The following is a 24344-nucleotide window of genomic DNA, read 5'->3' as shown; positions in this document are numbered from 1 at the left end:
TTTCTGATCCGAAATATTGATCTTGAACGAATTTTAGGTATTGACAGTAAGCCAGACCCATCAATCCATATGGCAGTTGTTCCTAAACTTTTTTGACCGCGGCCCAAATATGAGTTTTAATGGTATCTCGCGAGCCAAGCCTCACACATCAAATAGTATGCATTTCTAATATTACTATGCTACATTTACGCGCATATAGGGCCTATATGATATAGAGAACGCGCAGACAGCATAGCTGTACGAAACATGTCCGCCCCATGCGATTTCAAATCGAGGTGCATTATTTCACCTTGAGGGTCGCATTTGTACCGCAGTATAGTCAAACTATCCGGTGCCGACCATTTCCACGACCGGGCGTATCAATATTGAAGGTGTTAGCCAACGCGCGACGGTCAAGGTTCTATCGCCGCTGATCGTTTTGTGCCGGTGCGGAGCGGGTTGACCCTATCATTGCACACCTCTACACTAAAGCATCCCAACGGACTCCACGGTGTTTTTCATAGAAACCTGTCAACGAAACGACAAATCTTTTCGTGAATTCAAACCAATTTACGTAATACAAAGTTCGGCAATTTTTTATGAAGAAGTCATGTGGCAGTAGCGACTTTTTTACCTGTTTTGCTTATTGGCTATCCAACACAGTATTCTCGAATATGAAGTAAGTGTCCACAGGAAATTACGTGAAGAAATGTTTTTGTTTTCAAGAAATTCAACAAATATGACACGCATATAAATAAATCACTCTGATGTCGTCGCGACCCGACATGATACCCTTCATGGGTCGCGACCATTACCTAAAGAACCCATGCCATATGGTGACATATACCTGCGGTGAATTGGGCATTGTAATGTATTGTATTGATTGGCAGAGCACGGTGGAGCTTATCGCCTTATTAGGCATTGCACTTCACGACACAAATTTCAAAATGTTCATGGGTCATGGATCTCGGGAACGTCTTTCAACCTCCCTCGCTGTCGTTCATCAGTCAATCGCGTATTGAGCGTTGATACACATTCTACCATCAATAAAATACCCTATAATGTTTGTATGAATACAGGTTAAAGGGTGGGTGGGGGGCTAACAACACCATATATATAGTTTGATAATCACTTCTTACAGTCAATGAATTCAGTGATTACAATGCATGTTTGGAACTCGATCAATTTCCACAAGTAAATTGTATCCTTCTTAATCATGAAGTTGCCGTTGAAGATTAACGTGTCATATATCACTCTTTAGGAAGCATATATCGCATCTATCGCATCACAGTTGTAACAAAAGAACGGATATTTCTGTCAAGTAAATGAGCTACCACGTAGAACAAAACGAAGTTTCATGGCCCCATGTTTCATATCCTGATGGAGTTGGTGAATTACGATGCAATCCCGGGAAGCTAATTGGTTGTAAAGATATTTCCTATACGCTGGACCCATGTCTAATGTGCATGTTTATTTGGATTGATCGGACGATTGGAGAAAAGGGTATACACGGGCGCCAGTCGCTATGGAGATAGATGAGTGATTAACGAGCCCTCTATACACCACTGTAGAAACTTCCCCTGCTCAATTAATTTTAGCCGCTATATCCGAATGGGCATTTTCAATATCGTGTGCGCAAATCCAATTATCCAAGTAATTATTTCATAACTTGGAGGTTTGGGCAGGGCTGCTTTCGCACATATTATAGCAGGCCTTCACAACATCGGAGCAATTACGTAATTTGGTCTGGCCTTATAATAATGTGGTCGCGGAATATTAATATTACTCAATTTCGCGGAACGTGAGGTAATTTTATCATTTACGGTGAAACCACCAGTTAAGTTACATAATACTGCATAAAATTAGCATTTCAACTTTTGACGTTTCTGATGTGGTGAGGAAGCCGCACCATGTAGCCGGGACAATGTAGATGTCAGCGGTTTTGGTTGTCTGTGATAGGGGGTGGATTTAGAAAATTATGGCGGTATTTTTGTTCTTCTCTGTAACCTTTCTACATCATATAGAATTATTTTATCATAATCTAAATTCTAAATGAATTAATGCGTGGTTGGACCTGTTATCGAAAGTTGTGATCACTTTCCAGGGATATTATAGACCGAAACGAGCCTCCGACTAGTGGGCCATCCTGTGCCTGGCGCATTGCCGGGAGAGCATCAAATATGCCTTTCATTTCAGATATAGTGGGGAGAAAGCTCCTGGTTGCCACAAGACTAAACGTAAAATCGAAATGGTCAAATATCGCTATCTCTTATTATGTAGTTTGTAGAGGCACCTATGTGAAACAACATTCAAACATAAATCAAGCCATAGAGCTAATCCCAGAAGAAATAGATATTTCGAAAATATCAAAGTCAATATTAAAGATTGGAAACGTAAAGAGGGGCCTTGTGAATACCGACTGGATGATATTTCTATGTCTTCCATCATTTCAATGAGGCGCATATCGGACTATCATGATGAAGCAGGATAAAGCAGTTATCTTCTGAAAACCTAGCAACATGTATTCTCAATAACTGGCGTCCTATTTTCGTGATGTTTCAACTGGTTTTCCTGGCCTCTACGAGAACCCTGATATATTTAATAGCATACGCAAACAGTTCACTCACTCCATACTAGGGGTTCTTGAACTGGCGTCCACACACTCTTTAGGTGTCCGCGAAATAGTTGCTGGGGACACGCGAAAGAGTCATGTTGAAATACATCGTTACGGAAAAGTTAGTGGAACCATGGCTACATTGTCTAGCGACCATATACTCATTAAATCGTTATTGAGGCATTGAATTGTCATACATACAATTTTGCACCCTTTTACCACTCAAATCACACATGACCGTAACTGCCGCACCCCAAACCCCCCAATAGGGGGACCCGAGCTCGAAGTGGGTGCAAAATTATTTCGTGCAACTTTTTCAAAAAAGACCCGCGCTTCGCGCGATTTAATACTGTCACATATATAGATTTTTGTATAGGCAAGTTGTTTCATGATCTCGCTATCGCGACAGGCACGTAATACTGACAGAAGCGAGACAATTTATTAGTTTCGACCTGAATAGCGGAATACGTCGCTCAAATTCTCGAGAATCACCTTATTTTGCCATTGCAAGCTTATAGGTGATGGTAGAAGTGTCTTCCATATGTCGCCACATCGATGAGGTGATCGAAAGGATGTTGAAATTCATGGACTTAAACATAATTAGGGCTGGGCACAATGATTCGAGTACTCGAATCTGAATCGAGTATTAAATTTAATGAATCGAGTCGAGTAGTAAAAGATCATTTTTGCGAGTAGTGAAATTACACGCTCCTCGCCACTGAAAGTTAATTTACCAACGAGAATTAGAGTTTTGATACTATTTTCCACTGAGAAAGCCTTGAAACCTTGATTGGCCGTGTCGCAGCATACGGGACATAGTACAAGGCTACTAACGTGGCGGGAATTGACACATTTCCGAAGTCATGATCCTCCCGCAACATTGCAAGAAAATCGGTATGGTCGAAAAAATACCAAAGTATCTTTAATGTGACGGATAACAAGCATTATGTTCTTTGTGGTGGTATAAAAGGTACAGATTTGAACTCTGACATAGTGTTTTCTGTTATGACGTTATAATGAGTTGTACTCGAATACTCGATTCGGCGCGAAGCGTAATACGTGATTCGGAATCGTATCACTCAGGTACTCGATTCTGCCCAGCCCTAAACATAATGCGGTAACTCTGATATTTCAGAGACTTCACTGGCTATGATCCATCAAGGATATTTGCGAACACAAAACTCCGAATTGATTAGGTTGGCATACCGAACGTGAACCGATGGTTCGCGCCATCCCTAGCGACTGTGTATTAGCGTGTATTACCGGATTTTCACTGGTGCGACAAAATGAATTAATCTATCTACAGCACACTCTCGCGCCATCAAACTGGTGACTAGCTATGCGCGCCGTCGTGTCTTGTCCATTCTGTTTCAGACGTTAGAAATCTCCCATAAACGTAAAAATTGCTTATAGTTAGGCTCCGTACAGTTGTGTAAGTTGGAAATTTATATACGTAATAATAGCATATAGATGGAGAACGTGAACTTTTCGATAACTTCACGTCACATTTCTGTTTGACGTCACTGTACATTTACGACTTTACTTAATTTTCCGTATTCACTTTCTTAATCCGGCTGTATAACCCTGTGCTATTATCATTATATAATACAATAGTTATCGCCATACATTAGTTTATAGTCTATAGTTTAATGACGGTCCATCCGTAGCTTTGCAAATCGAAATCTTTAGATCTTTGCCTCGAAGAAGTATTGAGTATAAAATATAGAACGCGTGTTCTATATAATGTACTCTACTCAATACCTTCTTTTCCAATTCTTACCTGTTTCTTATTGGATAATAGCACATTGAATGCGCGGATTAATAATTGATTCAACATGCAAATTATATTTTCAATGCCGTTCAACGTCCGTTAATACCATGAAATGACGAAAGGTTTTCGCAAATTTAGGTCTTACGTCACGCTTGTCATCAGAGATGAATTATGACGATAACAGGCTTACGCGACACGGCGTTGACGATTGAGTTTCCAGAAAAGGTAAACAAATCATCCGCCGCGCGTCGACCTATTACAGTAGTTCATTATCTCAGTTCCTTTCCACGTCGCAAGGTTAATCATCCTAACATTCACTCAGAGCGAGACGTCGATTATGCATTGCTGAGTACGTAACTTGCAAAACGCTGATGTGAAATACCGTATTAGCGAGCCATATCGGCTGCTGCTGAATCTTGCAGAGTTACCACGAAAACTTGCAAGGTTTCAGTTGTCATCTTTAGTCCTCAAGAATGGCACAATTTAACGTTACTAATACCGCCCCTAAATTCGCGGTTAGAAGAATGCGGACTTAGGGGGTAGTAACTAGGGCTGGGCATAATGATTCGAGTACTCGAATCTGAATCGAGTATTAATTTGAATGATTCGAGTCGAGTAGTAAAACACAATTTTTTCGAGTCCTGAATTATACGCTCCTCGCAGCTGAAAGTTAATTTACTAACGAGAATTATAGTTTTCACACTATTTTCCACTGAGGAAGCCTGAAACCTTGATTGGCCGTGTCGCGGCATACGAGACATAGCACAAAGCTGCGAACGTTACTGGAAATATCACATTTCCGAAGTCATGATCAACCCGCAACATTGTCCAGAAGTGCAATGAAATCGTTATGGTTGAAAAAATACCAACGTATCTTTAATGTGATGGATAACATGCGTTATGTTCTTTATAGTGGCATAGAAGGTACATATTTGAACTTTAACATAGTACATGTTGTTGTGACGTCATAATGAGTGATACTCGAATACTCGACTCGACTCGAAGCATAATACGTGATGCCCAGCCCTAGTAGTAACGTGGCAGCGAGGCTCACATAGCATACCAAATGAGAAATAGGGCGCATGCGTTACGATCCCATAAGCGGGGCAGAGAGATTTTAATCAACGTCAGACTTGAATATAGTAATCTTTGTCTCAATATATTGTCGGACTGGCATCAAAATATCGGCTTGTTAGTGAGTGAGGGTCGTGTAAAATATAAATACCTAATAGACTATATGTTTATCGTTAACTTGTAAGATCATCGGCTACTGTGGTTAGCTTTGAATTAGTTCGGTCCTAAACATGCACACTCTACTAGCTATGCCTTGCATTGTTAAAGTTTTATCCTTACCTCAAAAGCACGTGACATAAATTGTGTGATTGCTGACAGTCAGTTACTGCGGTATATGGTCCGTCATTAGGATACTATTCATTTGCTGACATCAACACGGCAGTCAACATCAACCAAATAATTATGTACCTAAACGTTGATTGATCCGGATGGCCTTGGTTTAAATATATCAAACAACGAATATGTCATATCTTTAGTATGTGGTACAAGTACAGAGGCATCATTATGTACAAGTTTAATTGCCTTCACGGAAGCATAAAGTCAGCATCACTGCGTGCTACCGTCGAAGTCATTTGCCAGGACGACTTAGTTCCGCACAGTGTTCACATCATAAATAAGTCATCATTTGTCGGGCCCTGGTAGGAAGCTACGCATCGCGCAGTGCGCAACTGCGCAATCGCTCGTACTCGCATACGAGCCGAACAGGCGCGCCGATTTTCCGCGCGTGAGCCGTGACACCGTTCATTAAATTGTGATTGAAAACTTCGTTGCCCACCTCCGTCACTCGATTTAACATCTAGAATTTTTATCAATTGACACACTTTGAAATATTCATGGGCGGGCGGGCGGACGGGCTGGGTCGTCGTTTCAATACTTCCAAGGCTAGGCGAACATCCGGAATTCAACGCTTTATTTATAGAATAATATTCGTCTTATATTCAGTTTTAGCGAGTTTTGCACCCGCGTTGATGTAGTTTAATACGTTTTAAGATAGACGGAACCCGTCACAGTGAAGCGAAAATCTATTACTTGTCCCAATCGGCACCCAAATATTTACAGTACCTCTCGCTTTATAAAACACCATAAAATATCTTGCCTCATGAAGCGGCGACCGTGTAATCGTAATATTGTCAAAACCCCGTCTCCGTTTGGTTTATGTTCGCAGGGTTTTTGTCCTGCATTTTTCAGGCCCTCGCAAGCTGCTAATGCGAGCGTGCATCGACCTTGCGTATGGCAAATTAGAGCGACTCATCGCCTGTGATTACGTTTAGAGCGCGATCGGTGACAATGTGTGATTGAAATTTACGCCACTAAATTGTGCTTTTGCGCTAATGTCGCAGGTTTGCTCTCAACACCCCGGCGTGTGTTATATGTTATCCAAACTTCATTAGCAATAATGGTACATCCGCCTAAATCGCATTTGGCAGTAATTCTTTTTATTTTGCATTGAACATGGGAAAATGACATCGCCCTGTCACTATCAATATATCAAACGATTGGCATCCGAAATTTATTAACCTCACCCGTGACTCACGCGCGAATCGTGCAAAGCGCCATTACAAACTATAAACAACGAAAGGAATGATCCAATAATGATGTTCCATTTTGTCGGCAGTGCCTCACCGGCTTTTTTCCTGATCCGATACGAATTTCGTGCATCCGAGCAATTAGCTTTCGGGCAGAAACTTACCGCATTCAAATCTTCCCGGATTCGAATTACATCGTGCATCGAAGTTGTGTTGAGTTGGTAGCCATTTTACACCACGGATAATGCGAGGCTTCCTTTAATCGTCGCAGGATTATGGCTACCAGTATTTAAGCCATTTCGCGATATTAGAGAGTTACGCTTTATCCTTCCTTATCAAATGTCATTAGCAACGCGACGCGTCCGACCTGCCGCGCACGGAAATTACTAACGAAAATATTTTGGAATCGGGAGCCGCCTTGATAATTAGAAATTGGGACATAACGTGATGAGGGCATGCAACGATCAGGCACTACCGACAGGTAGGTGCTCATGAGGTAGCAATTAGGCGTCACTGTTCAAGTCGATATTGTTTCGAAGGAAAGTGAGCGTTATGGTGTTACTGCAACACCGTATACCCGGTCATAAGCTCGAAATTGCGAAATGACGATCCCCACAAAAATACCAGAGACACATAAGGCCCACAGGTACACAGTTTGCATGCGGCACAAATACAATCAGGTAGCACTTTTTATATGCAGCTATGCTCGATTGGAAAAATCGCTACGCGACGCAGAGACAAACAAAATGGTGGTCAAACTCACTAACAGAGTATCAGGGTGTACCCTGCATCGTTAATGGACATTAACTGCACAAATACATGATTGAAATCCTTGAGGTATGGATAGCCGATTAAATTATTAAATATTATAAAAACCGAAGCAAAAAAAAAACATTTATACAGGCACAGATAGGCGAAATCGGTTCATCACTAGAAAATTGACGTATTTGTTGTTGTTGTTTGTGGTATCCATGGTGTTTGTCGACTACTATGGTTATTTAAACCGGGCCAATTCTCTTCATTTTCGTTCCGTAGCTGCCGATTTGTAGCACGGCCCACTTCTATGCTTTTTATAAGTCACCGCTTACATGGATCAGATGGCGAGGAGGAGCCTAGTTAAACCTCCAACACTTAGGTAGGAATTCTGGAGTCGACCGCGGTCGGACTCGAACCCGCAACCCATTGATGTTGCAGCTGTGGATTATACGATACCACTCGCGTATTAAATGCTACCTCTCGGAAAGTTACAGTGCATTATTGCACAGTTATATCGCTGCGTCATTTGCAACGCGGATGTGCAGATTGATGACACAATTGATTTGTAAGAAAATAATTTATGTTGATTCGAGGATCCCAATCATCTTGTATCATGGGATGTGTACCCCGTACACAATTTTGTTAATTTTCAGCACACCCGACGCTCGCAATGCTCGGGAAAACCCGAGTCGTCAGGATCGGAGTATTTAATTCGTCGGATATGACATGATATCGAGTTTCGGGCATCTGGTGTATTTGGGGCGCTAGTTATGGTAATGATAAGTTTATCCCAGACTTTTTTCATTTCACTTCGTAACACTTGATACATGATAACGCCAAATTAGGACAATAACGATAACGGACCTATTTCAGGTAGACCTACATCTTTGCGTAATCGATAGTGTGAAAATCGAATGGGATTTAACAGAGATACTTCAGCTATCTGCATCACTTTGAACTTGTTTTTCTAGGGTTGTCATAACGAGGAATAGTCTATTTCCTATTTCTATTCAGTGGTAATGGCGCCATAATTTCTCACAAATGTACAGTACGCCTCATTAAAAACTTGCCGTTCATACATGAATTATTCTAGATCATTTCAAGGTCGACATCGTTAAATGGAAGAGATTTAATAGTATTAAGTTTCTAAACATTATTTAAAGCGATGTTTATGATAGGCTGATCGCACGGTGCGGCGATTTATCAATAAACCTTCCAATCGCAATATAAGAGGCTGGGATAGCGTCTGCGCGCAGAAAGGTCGACCTGACACCATGTTCCGTAGGCTATGTATTGTCATCAGTTATGGGACGCACGCTGTATGCATATCACCATGATCATAACCGTTTCATACACTGAATAATTATGATCATATCAGTTATAGAAGATACACACCTTGAGTAAATAATGATATATTTATCAGTAGAAACTGTATGGATGCGTGACTGAGTGCATGGTACATAAGTATGGGACGCAAAAGATTAATAGATGCCTGTATCGACTGGTTTACCGGTGTATTGCGCTATGGAAATCGCGATCCGGGCGATTTTATCGGCATTCAGGACGTCTGTAGAGAAGGCAATATGACGTACTCTGAGTTAGCCATGGAACCCATCTACCAAGTTTAAGACGGCGTACCAGTCATTTTCCATTTCGACACGGATACAACATCGGCATATTTAAGCTCCAATCATGTGCTTTCCAAAGTCGATGACCAAATATATTGTCACATGTCCAAGTTCAAAATAAGTAAATTATGCTTGGTATTGTTTTAATGTGTGGCTTAGCGCTGCACACGTTCCACACTAGCATGGTTCGGATCACTATATTGGCAGTCTACAATTGTCCACGCTATACCGCTCCTTGGCGATTGAATTATTTGAAATCGCGTTAGAAAGTATATATTATTGCATATGTGCCATCGCCAAAAATGCGTTTATCTATAAGGTGTATAATAACAGCTGCGAGGCAAGCTAATAGGTATCATTTCGAGAAAGACCGATTAGCGAATGATCTGGATGAACTGTTTTTCACTCTTTATGCCGCGGCTCCCTTCTTTTCTCTTTTCTTGTCGCGAGCGTTTGCGTTCGACTTCATCGTCACCATCTCCAGAGTTCGTTCCTCTGTAGAGAAACCTTGCAGCTATTATCTCCACTATATCACTGCGGTAGCGCGGAAAAGGATAGGTATAGTGACAGAACCATTGAGCATGAATGAGGTATTCAGTTAGCGCGCCGGCTCGATTCAGAATCGCATCAAAAAGTTTGCAAAGACAGTGGCATTATTTGTTTTAACAACGACTTCTCGACGCACTTTCGCTTGATATAGTAAATGCAGTAGAACTAATATTTAGATAAAAAGGCGATGCGATATTGGGTTTGTTTACTCGTCATCTGATAAGGTGCTAATTTTAACAACCATTGGTCACAGTTGATTGACGATATACAGAGTTTGTTGGCCGTGTATTTACTATATTAGAGCACATTAAAATAAAATTGTTATTGTGTTATGAAATAATGTGATTACATTATACCGAGCGAGTGATTTGGTTAAAATGTAAATTTGTCTGGGCCCAGGTGATTTGTTTATGTCATCACATAAACCGTTAGACACAACACCAACAGAGATAATGAAGCTCGGAATAAACAGTCGAAAATATTTACAAAATATTTACGATATTCGATAGTGCTCGTGTTGACTTTTCGGAACTATCTATAACAGTTTATATTTTTCCAGCTTACTTATCTGGACTTTGAGCTTGATACTATCTTGTTTGTAATATGGACGCGGCGAGATGCCGAAATTCATCCGTAGGAGTAATGGGCTCACCGACCAATTCCGACGGGCATTTGTTAAACCCTCCGCACCTCCTCGCATCCAGGTCGCACCAACGAGCGGCCAGTCAAACCCCGCTACCTCTAAGTCCCTCCCATTTGATGATGCACGGCGTGGCGGAACATTATCAACGCCAGGCTGCTCCGCATATGCCACCCCATCAGCAAGTATCACCTCAACCATCTGGACACCACCCGTTGCACCTCAGCCATTCCCATGATATGATATCGCACCAACCGATGTACCATCACCAATCTCAACACCCGCACCTTCAAAGGTCCCAATCGCATCACCCTACTAGTAACTCTCAAATGCCACAAACAGATATTGTTTCGCAAAGACCCAACAGCAACGAAGCTGTACACTCGCCCCCGCCTTTACGCCATCAGAGAACTCACGATTCTTCGAACATAGAAACCGGGATGTCGATGCTGCCGCAGCGACAGCAAAGCTCCCCGAGTTCAGACACTCAACCTCTACCAGAAACCCCAACAGACGACACAAACATCAATAACAATAGCAACAAAATACACGATGCCACGATGGACGAATCGCACAATCAGGAAAGCGCAGGAACCGGCGCTTCGGTCAACGGTTCGGAGACATCCACCTCTACGGAAGAAGACGGTAGTGACGGAGGCGCTGCAGTGTCTACGAAGAAAGGCACAGGCGCTCATAGACGCCCGGAAAAACCGCCGTATTCCTACATCGCTTTGATAGTGATGGCTATCCAAAGCTCGGCCACGAAAAAACTGACCCTCAGCGAGATCTACCATTTCTTACAGACCCGGTTCGAGTTTTTCCGAGGCTCTTACCAAGGCTGGAAGAATTCGGTGAGGCACAATCTCTCTCTTAACGAGTGTTTTATCAAACTCCCGAAAGGCCTAGGCCGACCCGGCAAGGGACATTACTGGACTATCGACCCGGCCAGCGAATTCATGTTTGAAGAAGGGTCCTTTCGACGACGCCCGCGCGGTTTTAGACGTAAGTGTCAAGCTTTAAAGCCGTACGGACTCTTCGGCGGTCCTGCTTCATTAGTATCCCATCAAGGCTACCCTTCTCATGATATGTTCGGCCACACCGGCCCGCTTCACCACGGCTCCATGCCACCACCTAGACACCAGCCAGGTCTTTTAGGTTTTGACCCTCAAGGTATGAACTTTTTGAATGGGGCTGCCGCTGCAGCAGCTGCTGCCAACGGTATGGCAAACCCCTCATCACCGAATCATCCCGCGAACTCAAAAGTTCCCGGAACGCCCCAAACACCTCCCGCAGTCAACCCGCATTATCCCACAAACACTCATTGCCCGAATTCCGCCATCGACGCGCGCACCACGCAGATTTCTCCGTCTTCAGCGGCTGGTATGGCAGTTCACAATCATCCTTATTCAGCGTCCATGTTTAATTGGTCGAGTGCGAGCTCTCACGTTGCCGGGGGATACATGCGCCACGGCCCGGGGAACCCGGTTTCGCCGGCCGACCATCAGGTTCCAATCATGAACGGGATGCCGCCGCCCGGATCGAGAATGGATTATCATTCACTGTACGCGCAGGCCCGCGAAAATCATCTGCCTTATGACGGTAAGTGGAGTTTTGTAATTGAGCATGTTGATTAAAAGTGCGTATGGCGGAATTGAACCTGGGCAGGCCGTCAGCCACAAATTTATTGCACTGGAAGTTTTGTTGTTGTAAATATATATCTATATATATATATATATTGTAAATATAAATGAAATGGTTTTATTTTCATCACACAATCCTGAAAACGTTGAAGTATATAGCTGACCATAAAATACTTTCGGAATCGCTGAGGTTCGGACTGGGTACAGCTTCTTTTTCGTGATGAAAATAATATGATATGTCCACAAATTATTGAAAAGTATACCGGCTCTGTGTGCAGTGAAATTTAATCACGCAAAGAGATCTGTGCACTTAATTATCAAACACCATTCACAACTTGATAACTACAGCTATATATACATTCTGTTCAGGCGCTTCAGTGATTTTGGACAAATAATGCTTTTCGGAGCATTGCTTAACTAATTAACGGGGTCTCATTGTGATTTCCATAGATATCAGTCGTAATTTATTGATATATTATATCCACGGTAGGCCGGAAATATTATCGCAAAACGTTAAGCTTCATAGTCCTATTAGACTGTATCAATCCCTATTCTCCTGCGCTATATTGAATATTGTTTATTTACTTATATTCTTTAAGTAGTGCAATGATTTATTTATTTTCGGATAATAAGTAGTACTCGAGTCAAAAATTGACGGAAAGTGGCGTATTTCGCGCGATACTCGACTGTAACCTGGCAATTTTAAACCGAACGAAATACTAAACCAACAGCATGCCGAAATAACAATTACAATGGCACCGAAAGTGAGATTATATCACTCGACAAAGTGTCTTTACCATTGGCCGATTGCTAACGTTATTGCCACACTTAAAACATGGCAATTACTTGACACGGCGCACGGTGGCTAAATTGGTTGCAAATAATGTCACTTCGGGTCGCCAGGAATCGGAAAACACGTGAATCATATGTTCTCCAAGGATGCGTGGGTTGTTTGTCAAATACGTGTTCATTGGCATTAGTATGAATATAGTATGAAAGTTGTCCTACGTCATGATATACCATTTTCATCAAGAGTCAATAAAAGTTAACAACAATAGTACGCCATTCTTTTGTTCGCGCTACTGGACCTAATGCAAGTACGGCATGAGATTTCGTACTCTGTGAATCTAGAATGTTGGTTTTCTATGCTTCTCTGGGAGTTAATTTGTAGATGACTAGGGTTGAAACAACAACACTACTCGTGAATTCCTGAACGCTAAGCACTAATTTTCCAAAGTTGTAGATAGCTACGTGTATAGTCCTCATACAGCTAATTGTATGTTTGTGAGTCTGTGTGCTGAATATGGCGGGTTATATTTCAATAATTCGACACAATATTTTTACCAGCTGAAGATGTATAGATCCGTTGTGTAGGTTTTCAACAGTTTCGTGTCGTGACAATATTAAACAGACAGAACATGCCAGTCGGGTTCTTTCGATGGCTGTATCCTCCCGTATTCAACTTGCGAAATAGTGTTGTTTCTGTAAGTACTTGTGACAAATGATCGCGAAAATCGGCAACAAAATCAGGTACGCAATCCGAATATCGGCCTTATCCGCTGACCGGACAACAGTAAGTTTCCGAAATATCACGACCTTTGCGTCGCAGCAAATCAAACTTCGCGTCACCGAAAATCGACAAGGCGTCGCCGACAATTCAGTTCAAGTGCAGTCTTTCAGAGATCCATCACAATATTTTTGTAAAAGGATCATTTTTGAGATAGTGATCTACACGGCTTGAGAGGGCATTTTTAATTGCTCCTGCCGCGTCAATACCGGAGATGAATCATTAGCGATGCGCCAGCGAACTTGATCAGACATTTTTTCAATATGGCCGAACCGCGATTAAAAAAACATCGCATGTTTGATGCACACGTACTTCAAACAATTAAATTCGATCACAAATGACTTCGAGATACGCATTCCTGCCTTTACGTAATATTTCACCCAATTTGCATCTTAGGAACGGTGTTCGCCAGCTGTATCGTAGTCTTGTTACATCGAGATGGTTTCTGTTCCAGACAAACTTCGTGATTCTTTAATGCGGGCTGTTGGTGGCTGGGTTGGTTTAAATTGGAAGTGACCTGATCACGTTGCGTCTAAATATAATAAGCAATTGTCTTGGCATCAGTCAGTTGACGCGGTATAGTTTGGAAATTATCTAAGTCTGGTAGAGGCCGCCCTCATATCAACATCCCATCCCATCTTAAGCAGGCCTGAAACAGTTATACAGTAGCGATGGCAATGTTTAAATACAAGCCTTAACATAACGCCAACTCGGTGTCTATATGCGTCTCTGCGCATGTGAATGTAAAATCGTCAATTGCAAGTGTGAAATTCTTATAGTAAGTCCATAATGCCGTGACATAATGTCCGCCAATTACGTGCAGTCTTTAGACAAAATTCTGTCTTCGCTAATGGTATGTTTTGCTAATTTGTAGTCACTATCTTCCGTTTGCGGTGATTAGTGATGAATGGGTGTGCAAAAAATTAATCTGTATCCATTTATTAGTCATTGCTACGTGATGTAATTATGCAGTGTATTTAAATATAGCGCGGCGCGGTAATTGTGCTTCATGTGCACATGGCGGCGAGCACTCAGTACTTTCTGACATATCACGGTTGCGACAATGCTACTGTTACAACTAAACATTATGCATTGGTCTTGTTTATTATATGCGTTTGCATTGTCAACTTTTAGCAGATTTGTGTATGTTGCTTGCAAAGTAGCATACATTTTACCATCATCCTGATGCTGTGTTCTCAGTGAATCAAGTTCTGTAATCTGAATCTCTAGGGATATGTATAACGGAGAGGTTGCATGGTTATAATGAATTGCGCAATCCGCTTAATCTTCACAGCGCCTGTAGAAATGAACCCACTATGAAAGGGTGTCCAATGCGTATCCATTTTGTTTGAGATATCTTTGTCAAAGCTGTTATCGATTTAGCACTAGTCGGGACTTGCAGCACTTGGCGAAACCTTTACGTTCCCTTCGCTAATTTACAATCACCTATACGTAATCTCGCGGTATAGCACCGTCACATTACCCATAACTGAATGGTTTCTCGTATACGTATCACGCAATAAAATTTCGCCCATAAGTTGACATACTCAAATACTGATCCTTCAAGTTATTCTTAGCGATCTGTTACCTTTTTCGAAGGCCTTTTATATCGATTGGCACTGTGTGCAATTGGCTTTCCTTGTAACTGGAAAGTTAAATCACATCACGAATGACTTGTCCTTACGTTTGACCTACCGGCGAACTTGACGTAGTAAAGTACAGTCGTAAAAACAAGTTGTCTGCACCTCAATGTGCGCTCTAATTATGTTCTCTTAAAACTATATCGACATATTCGCTTCCGATATTATTAGAAATTTCTGTAAAACATAATTACAGTGAATCGTGCCGTAAAGTACATTGACGAAGCGGGAACATGAAATTATAGGCTACTCGCGACAATGCCACACGAGGCCATGCTTCAACGCTGGTAGAAATTATGGAATTAAGTTCATGTGCTTACATTAGTACTCTTGTTACAAACCCCCGTTGTTTATTTATACAGTCTCTAGATCTTGTTCGTAAAAATACCAATGCAAGCATTTATTCCTCTCAGTCGGTGAATAAGGGCAACCAAGTGTGGATGTACAAATTTTGGAGTTTTTCGTATGTATGAATGTCGTGATAAACTGGTCTTGGATTCGTACGTTGTTCTGGATGAACAATAGACTGACTCGCACGCAACGCGTTATTGGCTGCTCCCAGACAACAATCACCAGCGTATTGATGCTGCCAGATGTGATTGCAAATTTGGTTTATAACACGACGAACGAACGAACGAACGAACGAATGACGTGCCGGTTGGGCGGCATGTGTGTGTTGCCGTATTCCAGTTAGTGAAGTTTGAAATGAGTTGCAGAAGTCGAACGGAAGCAACATTCATCCTTTTGTAAAAATTGACTATATAATTGAAATTGTTTTTCGGGTAGAATAACGATATAATGCAAACTAGTAGGCCCTCGTCTATGACTGCAACTTCTTTGTTAATTGATGTTTGAGTATAGAATGTAACTAAGCATAAACTTTCATGCGGACGTTGAGAATAGAGACACCAGATCACATATATTTTCATTGGATTTATAAGCGTTTTGATATATGTATTGTTGATTCGGCTTGTATCATAATGTTCTGACTAATGTACTCGCCTATTAACAGTATTTTGCCGGATATTCGCAAACGCGAAAGCGAGCAAGTATTTATAACCTGCGCTTGTAAAAACGCTTCCTTATAAGATCACAGAAGACAATATTTGCAATATGATAAGCAACCGTAACTCGTTAATCCAACGACAGTAGTAAATACATTACTGAGGGATGTTTGATCGCTTTGTCAAAAAGTAATGGGCAATGACGATTGAATACCCCAGCCTATAACAAGACTATGATATCTGTAGCAGGCTCAGCTAAAAGCCCGGAGGCATGCAATAAATATGAATAAATCAACAGGATGTTCCAGCGAGATGACGAGAGATTTCGCTGTCAATTCGTCGATATGAAACAGGTTTGCGGCATAAAGCCAGAATCTGTGTAGCCTGTAGAAGTTTTACGAAAAGTCCGTCTACCGTTTCGCGATGTCTCATTTAGAAAGACGATTGCAATGATGGGTTGCTAGATTACAATTGTCACTTTCATTATGCACGGTTAGTCACTGAAAATACTGTGAAACTGGGAGCTAATTTCGTTAATTGCATCGCCACCATGCGATAATAACCGGTCACAATGGGGGATTTGAATTGTAATGGAAGCGAGGCTACCTGCAGCCGAGAACTGGCCTATGAAGTAAATACTGCATTGGTCTATCGCGGCGCCCGCCATTTTGTAAACTAAAGCTATATTCGAGCCAACGGTTGAATGCACGTCTCATGTTTTAAAAATGATGTTTAGTCACAGCAACGCAAATCGTTGGGCAATGTGTGTGTAAAACCGGAGTACCACCAAGATACGTGTTTTTGTAACCACCGTGTGTCACTCAGCATGCTGATGAGGAGCTTGCAAAAACACGCACATGTTACAAAATTATATCTGAATGCATGAACCGCGGTTATTCCGACACATTTCGTTTCAGGTTTTAAAAAAGATTGATATCGAGGCCCTTTCAGTCGATTTTAGCGCGATACACTAATCGTATTTAAAACTAGATTGTTTTGAACATTACATAAAGAAATCCATGTTGTTCCTTACATCTGTTATTGATCGAACTACATAACACACAAAAATAAAATCGTTATCTTCACCGCGAGATAATTTATTTTGCGAGACAGCGTCTAACCAATGCCTCGCGCAAAATGTCTAAATAATTACAACCGACCAGCTAAAAGCGTGATAGTTCAGTAATCTTTGAATTTTGAAGGTGTGAATTATATCCATTTAAGTCCGAGATCAAAGTAATATGATGGACTCATTGATTTATAAATAGCAATGAAATGTTTGAATTTCAATGCAAGCTTCAAGCTGTTGTAGAGCTTAAACCCAGTGCGTTATCGTGGTTGAAATTGAATAAACGCTAAATTTTGTTTTGCAAGTTGCCCTGAACGCAATACTATAGCATTACGTCGACGCAAGCAGGAGTACGCTATACGTCATGCATATATTTGAATATCAAATCACCACCTAATACAGCAGAAAACTTGTTTGCAGCATCTACATCTACATGTCGTAAACTACTTCATCACAAGTAATTTTGGGTCATTTCGGCGAAATGCGTAAGAATGAAATCATGAATAACATCTGTTTGCTCTAAATCTATCTCAACTCTCAGGATGTATTTTGTAACGCTTAGTTTTATTCGAAAAGCAAGTCCTAAGTTCTTTCCATGTGAGATTTCGCATGCAGGTTACTGAAATTTGTAATGCCTTGATATCATCAGCTCATTGCGACGTTCACGTTAGTAAACATTCAATAACAATCATTTCATTTGGTATGATCATTACCGATGCTATATAATATCCTCTGCCTAAATGAAAATGAGTAACATGGTTAACAAGAATTTCTTTACTTGTCGTTCCTTAATCTTCAAAATGACTGTATTTGCATATATCAGGGAACGCCAACCTCTTGTGTCAGCATTTGCATCATTCATGGGCAAATAGAATATGTTTAATTGAATTCTTAGCGCTTCGCCATCGTTAGGGTTGTTATTGTGTGACCTGAAATAGAAAACCCCACGTGTACGAAAACCCATTTCCTCCGAAATACGATATAGTTGTTCAGTGCGCTCAAGATCATTAGCTGCACTTATAACAACACAGAATACAACTTTTAAACATTAAATCAGTGTCGCGAGCCGTGGCACTACACAGATATTTTTATTTTAGAAGTTGCATTCTCATTCACGGATTAGATATACTTGTCATATGATAAATTAACCATGCCTCGGATATTTGCGGCGCATGAGTGCTCCAATTACCGGTATTCCAATATTCCGATCCAACTTTTCTGCTGGAAACTGATATAATTCGCAGTCGGATGTGACGATGATTTAAGTCAGATATAGAGAGAAATATATGCTCAGTATTTTTCATCAAGTCTGTTCTTATCGCAAGTGGATTTTCCTATCTTATACATCATGATAATCGTGAAAACTCCGTCGCCCACTCGAGTCAAGGAGATTACTGACTGAAAAGTGTCGGAACTTACAATGAATTCATATTGTATTGAAATCACTTTAAACTTACTAATAATGTGACGGTTCTTGATAATATTTCCGAATCAACAACGCCGACCTGCACTACAATGGTTTAAAGGCTAAGTCATTGATTAAGTCTTCATTTCCTTTGTCAAACGCCAATTTACATGTAGATGAACTGACAACTAACAACATCCAAATAACAGGCCCTTAGCAATGCGATTCATGCCGCATTCATTCCGCGAACCAATTATATTATAATATTGCATATAGCAGTATGAATGCTGAAGTTCGTCCACGAAATGACAAGCTATAGCTTGGTGTTTTGACATCCCGTGCGCATGGAAAGTATCACAATGCGATTCGGAGAACGGTTTACCAGCGATTTCGACGCCATGTACTTTAAATCCGCGAGAAATGTCAAAATGTAGAATGGAAAACAGCACGGGGTTGACGGGGCACAAATGTCGAAAAACGGACGATAAATGACGATTTCCAGATGCGAATTCCTTGCGTGCCGTTTGCGGAGTTATTTTTCAATAATACGGATTAAAGGGGACACAATTTCAGTAACGGAACGTTATTACCGACGTGGATCCTTCCCACTACATTAGTCCGTGAATTTTGACCCAAATAGATATATCACATGTCAATCGACTTCATCCTCTACGCGAATACACATTAGTCGTGTTTAAATAGATAATTACTGGGTAATTGTGTTTCTATTCGATAATCCAGTATTGAAACTGACTGCAGGCAAAGTCCGATTATACAAACAAAACAGTATCAGGTTCAACCCTTTGGCTGTAAAAGAAATACTACTCATTCGTAACCTTGTCTTTATATTGCGTAATTTATAAGCATTACTCTACCATTCAAATCAGGTGTAAATTAAACTTATGACCGAATTTTAGATCTACCGAATAGACTGCAGTGATACCGGACACCCACGCCGCGTGTGTAAGCCTTCATATATTTAGAACACTTACTAGGACTTATCGGGTAAATCCTTTTTAACTATCCCTAGATTTCGACCACGACTTGACTTCAAAGACGCAGATCAATACTTGAGATCATGTACCGGCTATACCACTACCAGTCGAGAGACGATATTAAGTACTTATATAGATATATCGTATCTTGAACACACTCGACACGTAGGACTACATACAGTGGTCTAATTTTGCATGTTTCAAACGATGTCTGTGGTTGCAGATTGTCTGCTTTTTAACTACTGCACTGCCTTGATCGTGATTTTTTAGGAATACTACGATTAATTATAATTTTCAAACGCGATTTACAGAATTTATTTGATGGAAATAACACAAATTCTTTGAATAATCACATGCCGACTTACCGAGTCAATCAAAGTTATTTTTGCGTCCAACCGACTGACGAGAAACAGCATAATGTTTTCACCTAATTATTACCTTTACTATTAATACCATTCTAATTACCACAGAACAGGCAACGCACAATTTTCAATCGTCACGATCGAGCATTGCTCGGTTCGCGATCACTAGTTTGTTTGTGCGTTTATTTGATTCGCGTTAAATCCGGATAGGTGTATTTATTTAACTTTTTATTTCCGCAACCATCAGATGGAGATACACTGTAAAAGAGGAATGTACAACTGTGCAAGATTCGCATTTGTTGATATCTTGTGGTGGCGGCACGCGAACACCCAGAATTATCATTCACAACCTACGATTAGCGTGTCGAACGGATGCACAAAACTACACATAAAACAAGTACGATGCACTGATCTAACACGTGAAATTATTAATAATCTTCTGGGATTAAGGCAATGCGAGGTAGTCCGCCATAAGCCGGCCACACTCGTAGCAGGGATATCCAATAAAAGGGAGAAGCACCCTGACCACGGTGCGCGGGGTATTATTTAAATCTGACTTGAAGATGGGAAATATTTTGATCTCTTTCGCTTACCGATGTACGACAACACTTTGTACCGTCCTAATGTATGTGGATTATATCTCCGATCCAGCCTACCCTCACGCATAATGACTGTGATGTCATACACTGGATTTTAACCCCTATATCAATAACGATACATGAAACTATAGAGCAGACGGAATGATTTCAGTTGCACGAAAATCCTGGAAATGCTGCATGAATAGGCTTAGTCATATGAACAATTGACACCCACCCAAATTTCCTTAAATTATTGAAATAAACCACTCCCATAAAATCAAGGGTTATTAACCTGGGTCTCTTGGTGCTCCGCGGACTATTTTTAACCTCCATGAAAGGGTAAACTTGAAACTACAACCATAAACTATAAAAAAAACTACAATGCTACTATTTATCCTTAATTTAAACTTATCTCCGTATTCAGTTACCAAGGCTCTGTGACAATTAGGCTGTGGTTTAGAACTGGGCGAAATTGTTGTCTTTTAATTGGTCATGCGTTTCCCAAATGTCGCGGTTAGGCTACTCAAAATTTGACCATGGCTGTGAAGTATAAAAAATTATTTCATGCTAGGTCACAGTAAGCGGACCGTGTACGCAGACACCACAAAAAATTAGGGGTTCGTGCCAACAAATATTCTCTGATATCTCTCATCTAAACAAAGTAAGTTCCTTAAAATTCATGCCGGTCACTCTTATAGTAACATGTTCGGTTTGCAGGTATATAATTGAAAGTTGAACAACATTATTATTTGCCTTCGGTTTCGTGTGTCGGTTTGACATAAATCAACCAAATCAATTAGTTATAATCGTAACAGCGTCGATCCTATATTTTGCCATCAAACCTATTGCACGCCATTCTGTTTTCACCAAAATTTCGCAACCGCGTTTGAGATATTTTCGATTTTTTTCTGTTGCCACTACGGCATTTTCCTTTTTCGGCCCGCGATCTTATCTCTGACGAAGGTATTTCTCTGTAAGCAGCGTCGCCGGGAATGAAGTTCAAAACGGAGTACGATCAGTACGCAGTATCAGACAGGAAACCGCCGTATCCAGCTATCACGCCACCCTTGACAGCCGCCGGGTACGCCACGGGTTATTACGACGCGAAGACCTGCGCTATGTAGTTCTCGTGTCCTCGCCGACAGCAACATGACGGCGGTAAACTCAGGTGATGGCGCAGATCGCGGGACTTGTTTGAAGACGTGACAATAGCCAAAAATATGAAATAAGACACATTGACGAATGGCTCAAGAGTGGTGCGAAATCTCATCGCGATGAAGATGCATATATGGTAGCGCCGGGATCAAATCAGAAACGGTGCCTCATCGATAAAACAGCATGCGCGACACTCGCGGATGAACGCATCCACGCAATGCCACAATCTCGCTTCACAAACGGATGAATCGCAGATATTACAATGCTGTGGACTGTATACGAAAACCATGTTTTCAGCCGATTCCCACTAAATCCGGTAAATGGACCTTCATGGGAAAATGTGTTGCTTCTACGCCCATTCAAGTTGCAGAATATGAGTCAAGTACGCCAATTCATATTTCGTTATATCCCAGGGGCTAAAGTAGCTTCTATAATCTATATATGTCCGTGAAATACCTTTTGGGGTGGTAATATGCGCTTCGCACCTTTCGCAAACCACATGCGGGTGAAAGTTTATCGACTATATTGTATCTTTGTAGTAGTGTCGGTATGCAGCATCCATTCCCACCATCGTATACTTGTAAGGTATCATTTTAGACTTGGAAGAACTATCACCGGTGCCTGATTCTAATGTGACAATACTGGAGTTGGCATCATAATCTCCAATTGGGAAATGCCTTTCAGATTTATCGGATGTGAAATTATGCGTTAGAAAGTCAAACACGCCTCAAAGTAATGTGTTCGCGGTTCTGTAGGTTTCCGAACCTCAACCTCAACAGCCGACTACAATGCCTGTAGTGTCAAGCTGAACATTCATTTATATACGGTGAAATCCGAGGGGCTATCCATAGTAAAAATAACAATATCTTTTTGTCGTTTATTGTTGTTTCAACCGATATTTATATTTTGGTTTCAAACATACAGAAATGTCGCTTTATATGTCGTATTTATCTCCGCAAATTATTTGTTTGTAGAGCAAGAATTGCGGTTTACGGGCACCGCCGTCCAGAAATATGTTTCACGCCGGTAATCGGTCATTATAAGGAATGCCTTGCATTCTTTTTAACATTATAATACGCTGGCCGGCTTCTAATCTACCCTACAGTAGTGACAGGTTAAGTGATACGTCAAATTTTATTCTGCCTCGGACTGGAAAACTCGCCGCGCATACTTGTCTGCGACTCATTAGACCTCTCGTTATGACTAATTCGACGCGGTTTTATAATCTGGTTAATATGAGACGAACGCCAAAGCAGATTTGGACGCGTGTTAAAATTTGTCCGTCACATTACATCCGGTAAGCGCTTTGTAGTGCCGACGTCACGAAACGATTCGTTAACATTCACTCGTGGTTTGAGTTACGTATGTGTCTAATTCCAAACACTGCCATGCGTGTCCAAGGATACAAGAGTCAATAAAACATCATCCTGCTCAAAACAACGAAGGGTATGGTGCCAAAGACTAAACCCAAAGTGACAATCTTATGAATATAATTTTTCGAAGCACTGACATTTTTCGTACGTAATGATAAATTAAGCCCAATAGTGCGATATTTCATACTCTCGCTGTGAAAAGTCGCGAGTATGCATCTTGCGATAGTATAGCCAACTATAGCCACCGCCGATAAACTCCAAAAAGTATATGCGAACGTTCACTCAAATTTAATTTTCCTAAATACTTAAATGGATAGATTTCTGATTTTCCGCTTGAAACACTTTTGACGCGTTTAGGAAATCGGCACTTGTATTTATACTTCTACTTAAGTATCAGCGTTGCTTACTTTACCAACCTCTGGGTATAAGCGGGAAATTATTCGCATACTGTGAATCTTGCGTCTCGTGAGTAACTATAGAGTCGTTGCGTGACATTATATTTTGTTGATTTGTCGCACGTACCCGACCCAATGGAGCGGTGGCACGTGGCATAAATATATATTTCAAAGCTCTACCATACTTCCCAGCGTACTGTCAAACTACATCGGTATTTTGCGTTTAAGCGAAACAACCTCGCTACATTTCCTTGTATTTTGACTTCATCGGTTTGAATGGGCAATCGTGTAGCCTTATCAATGATAGTAAGATCGTACTGCCATTTTGTTTTTGTTTCTTTCTTTTTCTCGTTGCATTTAATAAAGTATTGACCGACAAAATATAGTTCATTTGGTCGTTGTATGATTACCACAGGTTATATGAAATCTTCCGAACTGGATGAATTTGGTGACGATGTTCGGTAACGACATTCGGGATGAATTGGATCAGATGGCGCTGTAGTCGCAACGTGTACATCATTTAGTACAGGATGGATCTACCCGTGTGTCCACGGCATGCAGACACTTGTTGTTGTGTGTGGTATTCATCGTGTTTGTCGACTATTATGGTCTTTTAGACCAGAC

The 24344-nt window shown here is 41.1% G+C and overlaps 1 protein-coding gene across 2 annotated transcripts; it reads left to right on the top strand.

Moving 5' to 3' along the window:
- Positions 1-9920: 9920 nt before the first annotated feature.
- Positions 9921-24105, top strand: LOC145442482 (forkhead box protein F1-like). 2 transcript variants are annotated; one of them, XM_080320399.1, is made up of 2 exons: positions 9921-12136; positions 21776-24105. In XM_080320399.1, the coding sequence occupies exons 1-2, from the start codon at positions 10501-10503 to the stop codon at positions 21919-21921; spliced, it is 1782 nt and encodes a 593-aa protein (XP_080176525.1). In that variant the 5' UTR covers positions 9921-10500; the 3' UTR covers positions 21922-24105. The 2 variants fall into 2 exon arrangements, with proteins under 2 accessions (XP_080176525.1, XP_080176527.1); XM_080320401.1 differs by having other exon boundaries at positions 9923-12136; positions 21779-24105.
- Positions 24106-24344: the final 239 nt, after the last annotated feature.

Source organism: Botryllus schlosseri, chromosome 7, assembly GCF_051294905.1.
Source record: "Botryllus schlosseri isolate E-star chromosome 7, Bs_hap1, whole genome shotgun sequence".
Lineage (NCBI taxonomy): Eukaryota > Metazoa > Chordata > Ascidiacea > Stolidobranchia > Styelidae > Botryllus > Botryllus schlosseri.
This window is presented reverse-complemented; position numbering and strand designations above follow the sequence as displayed.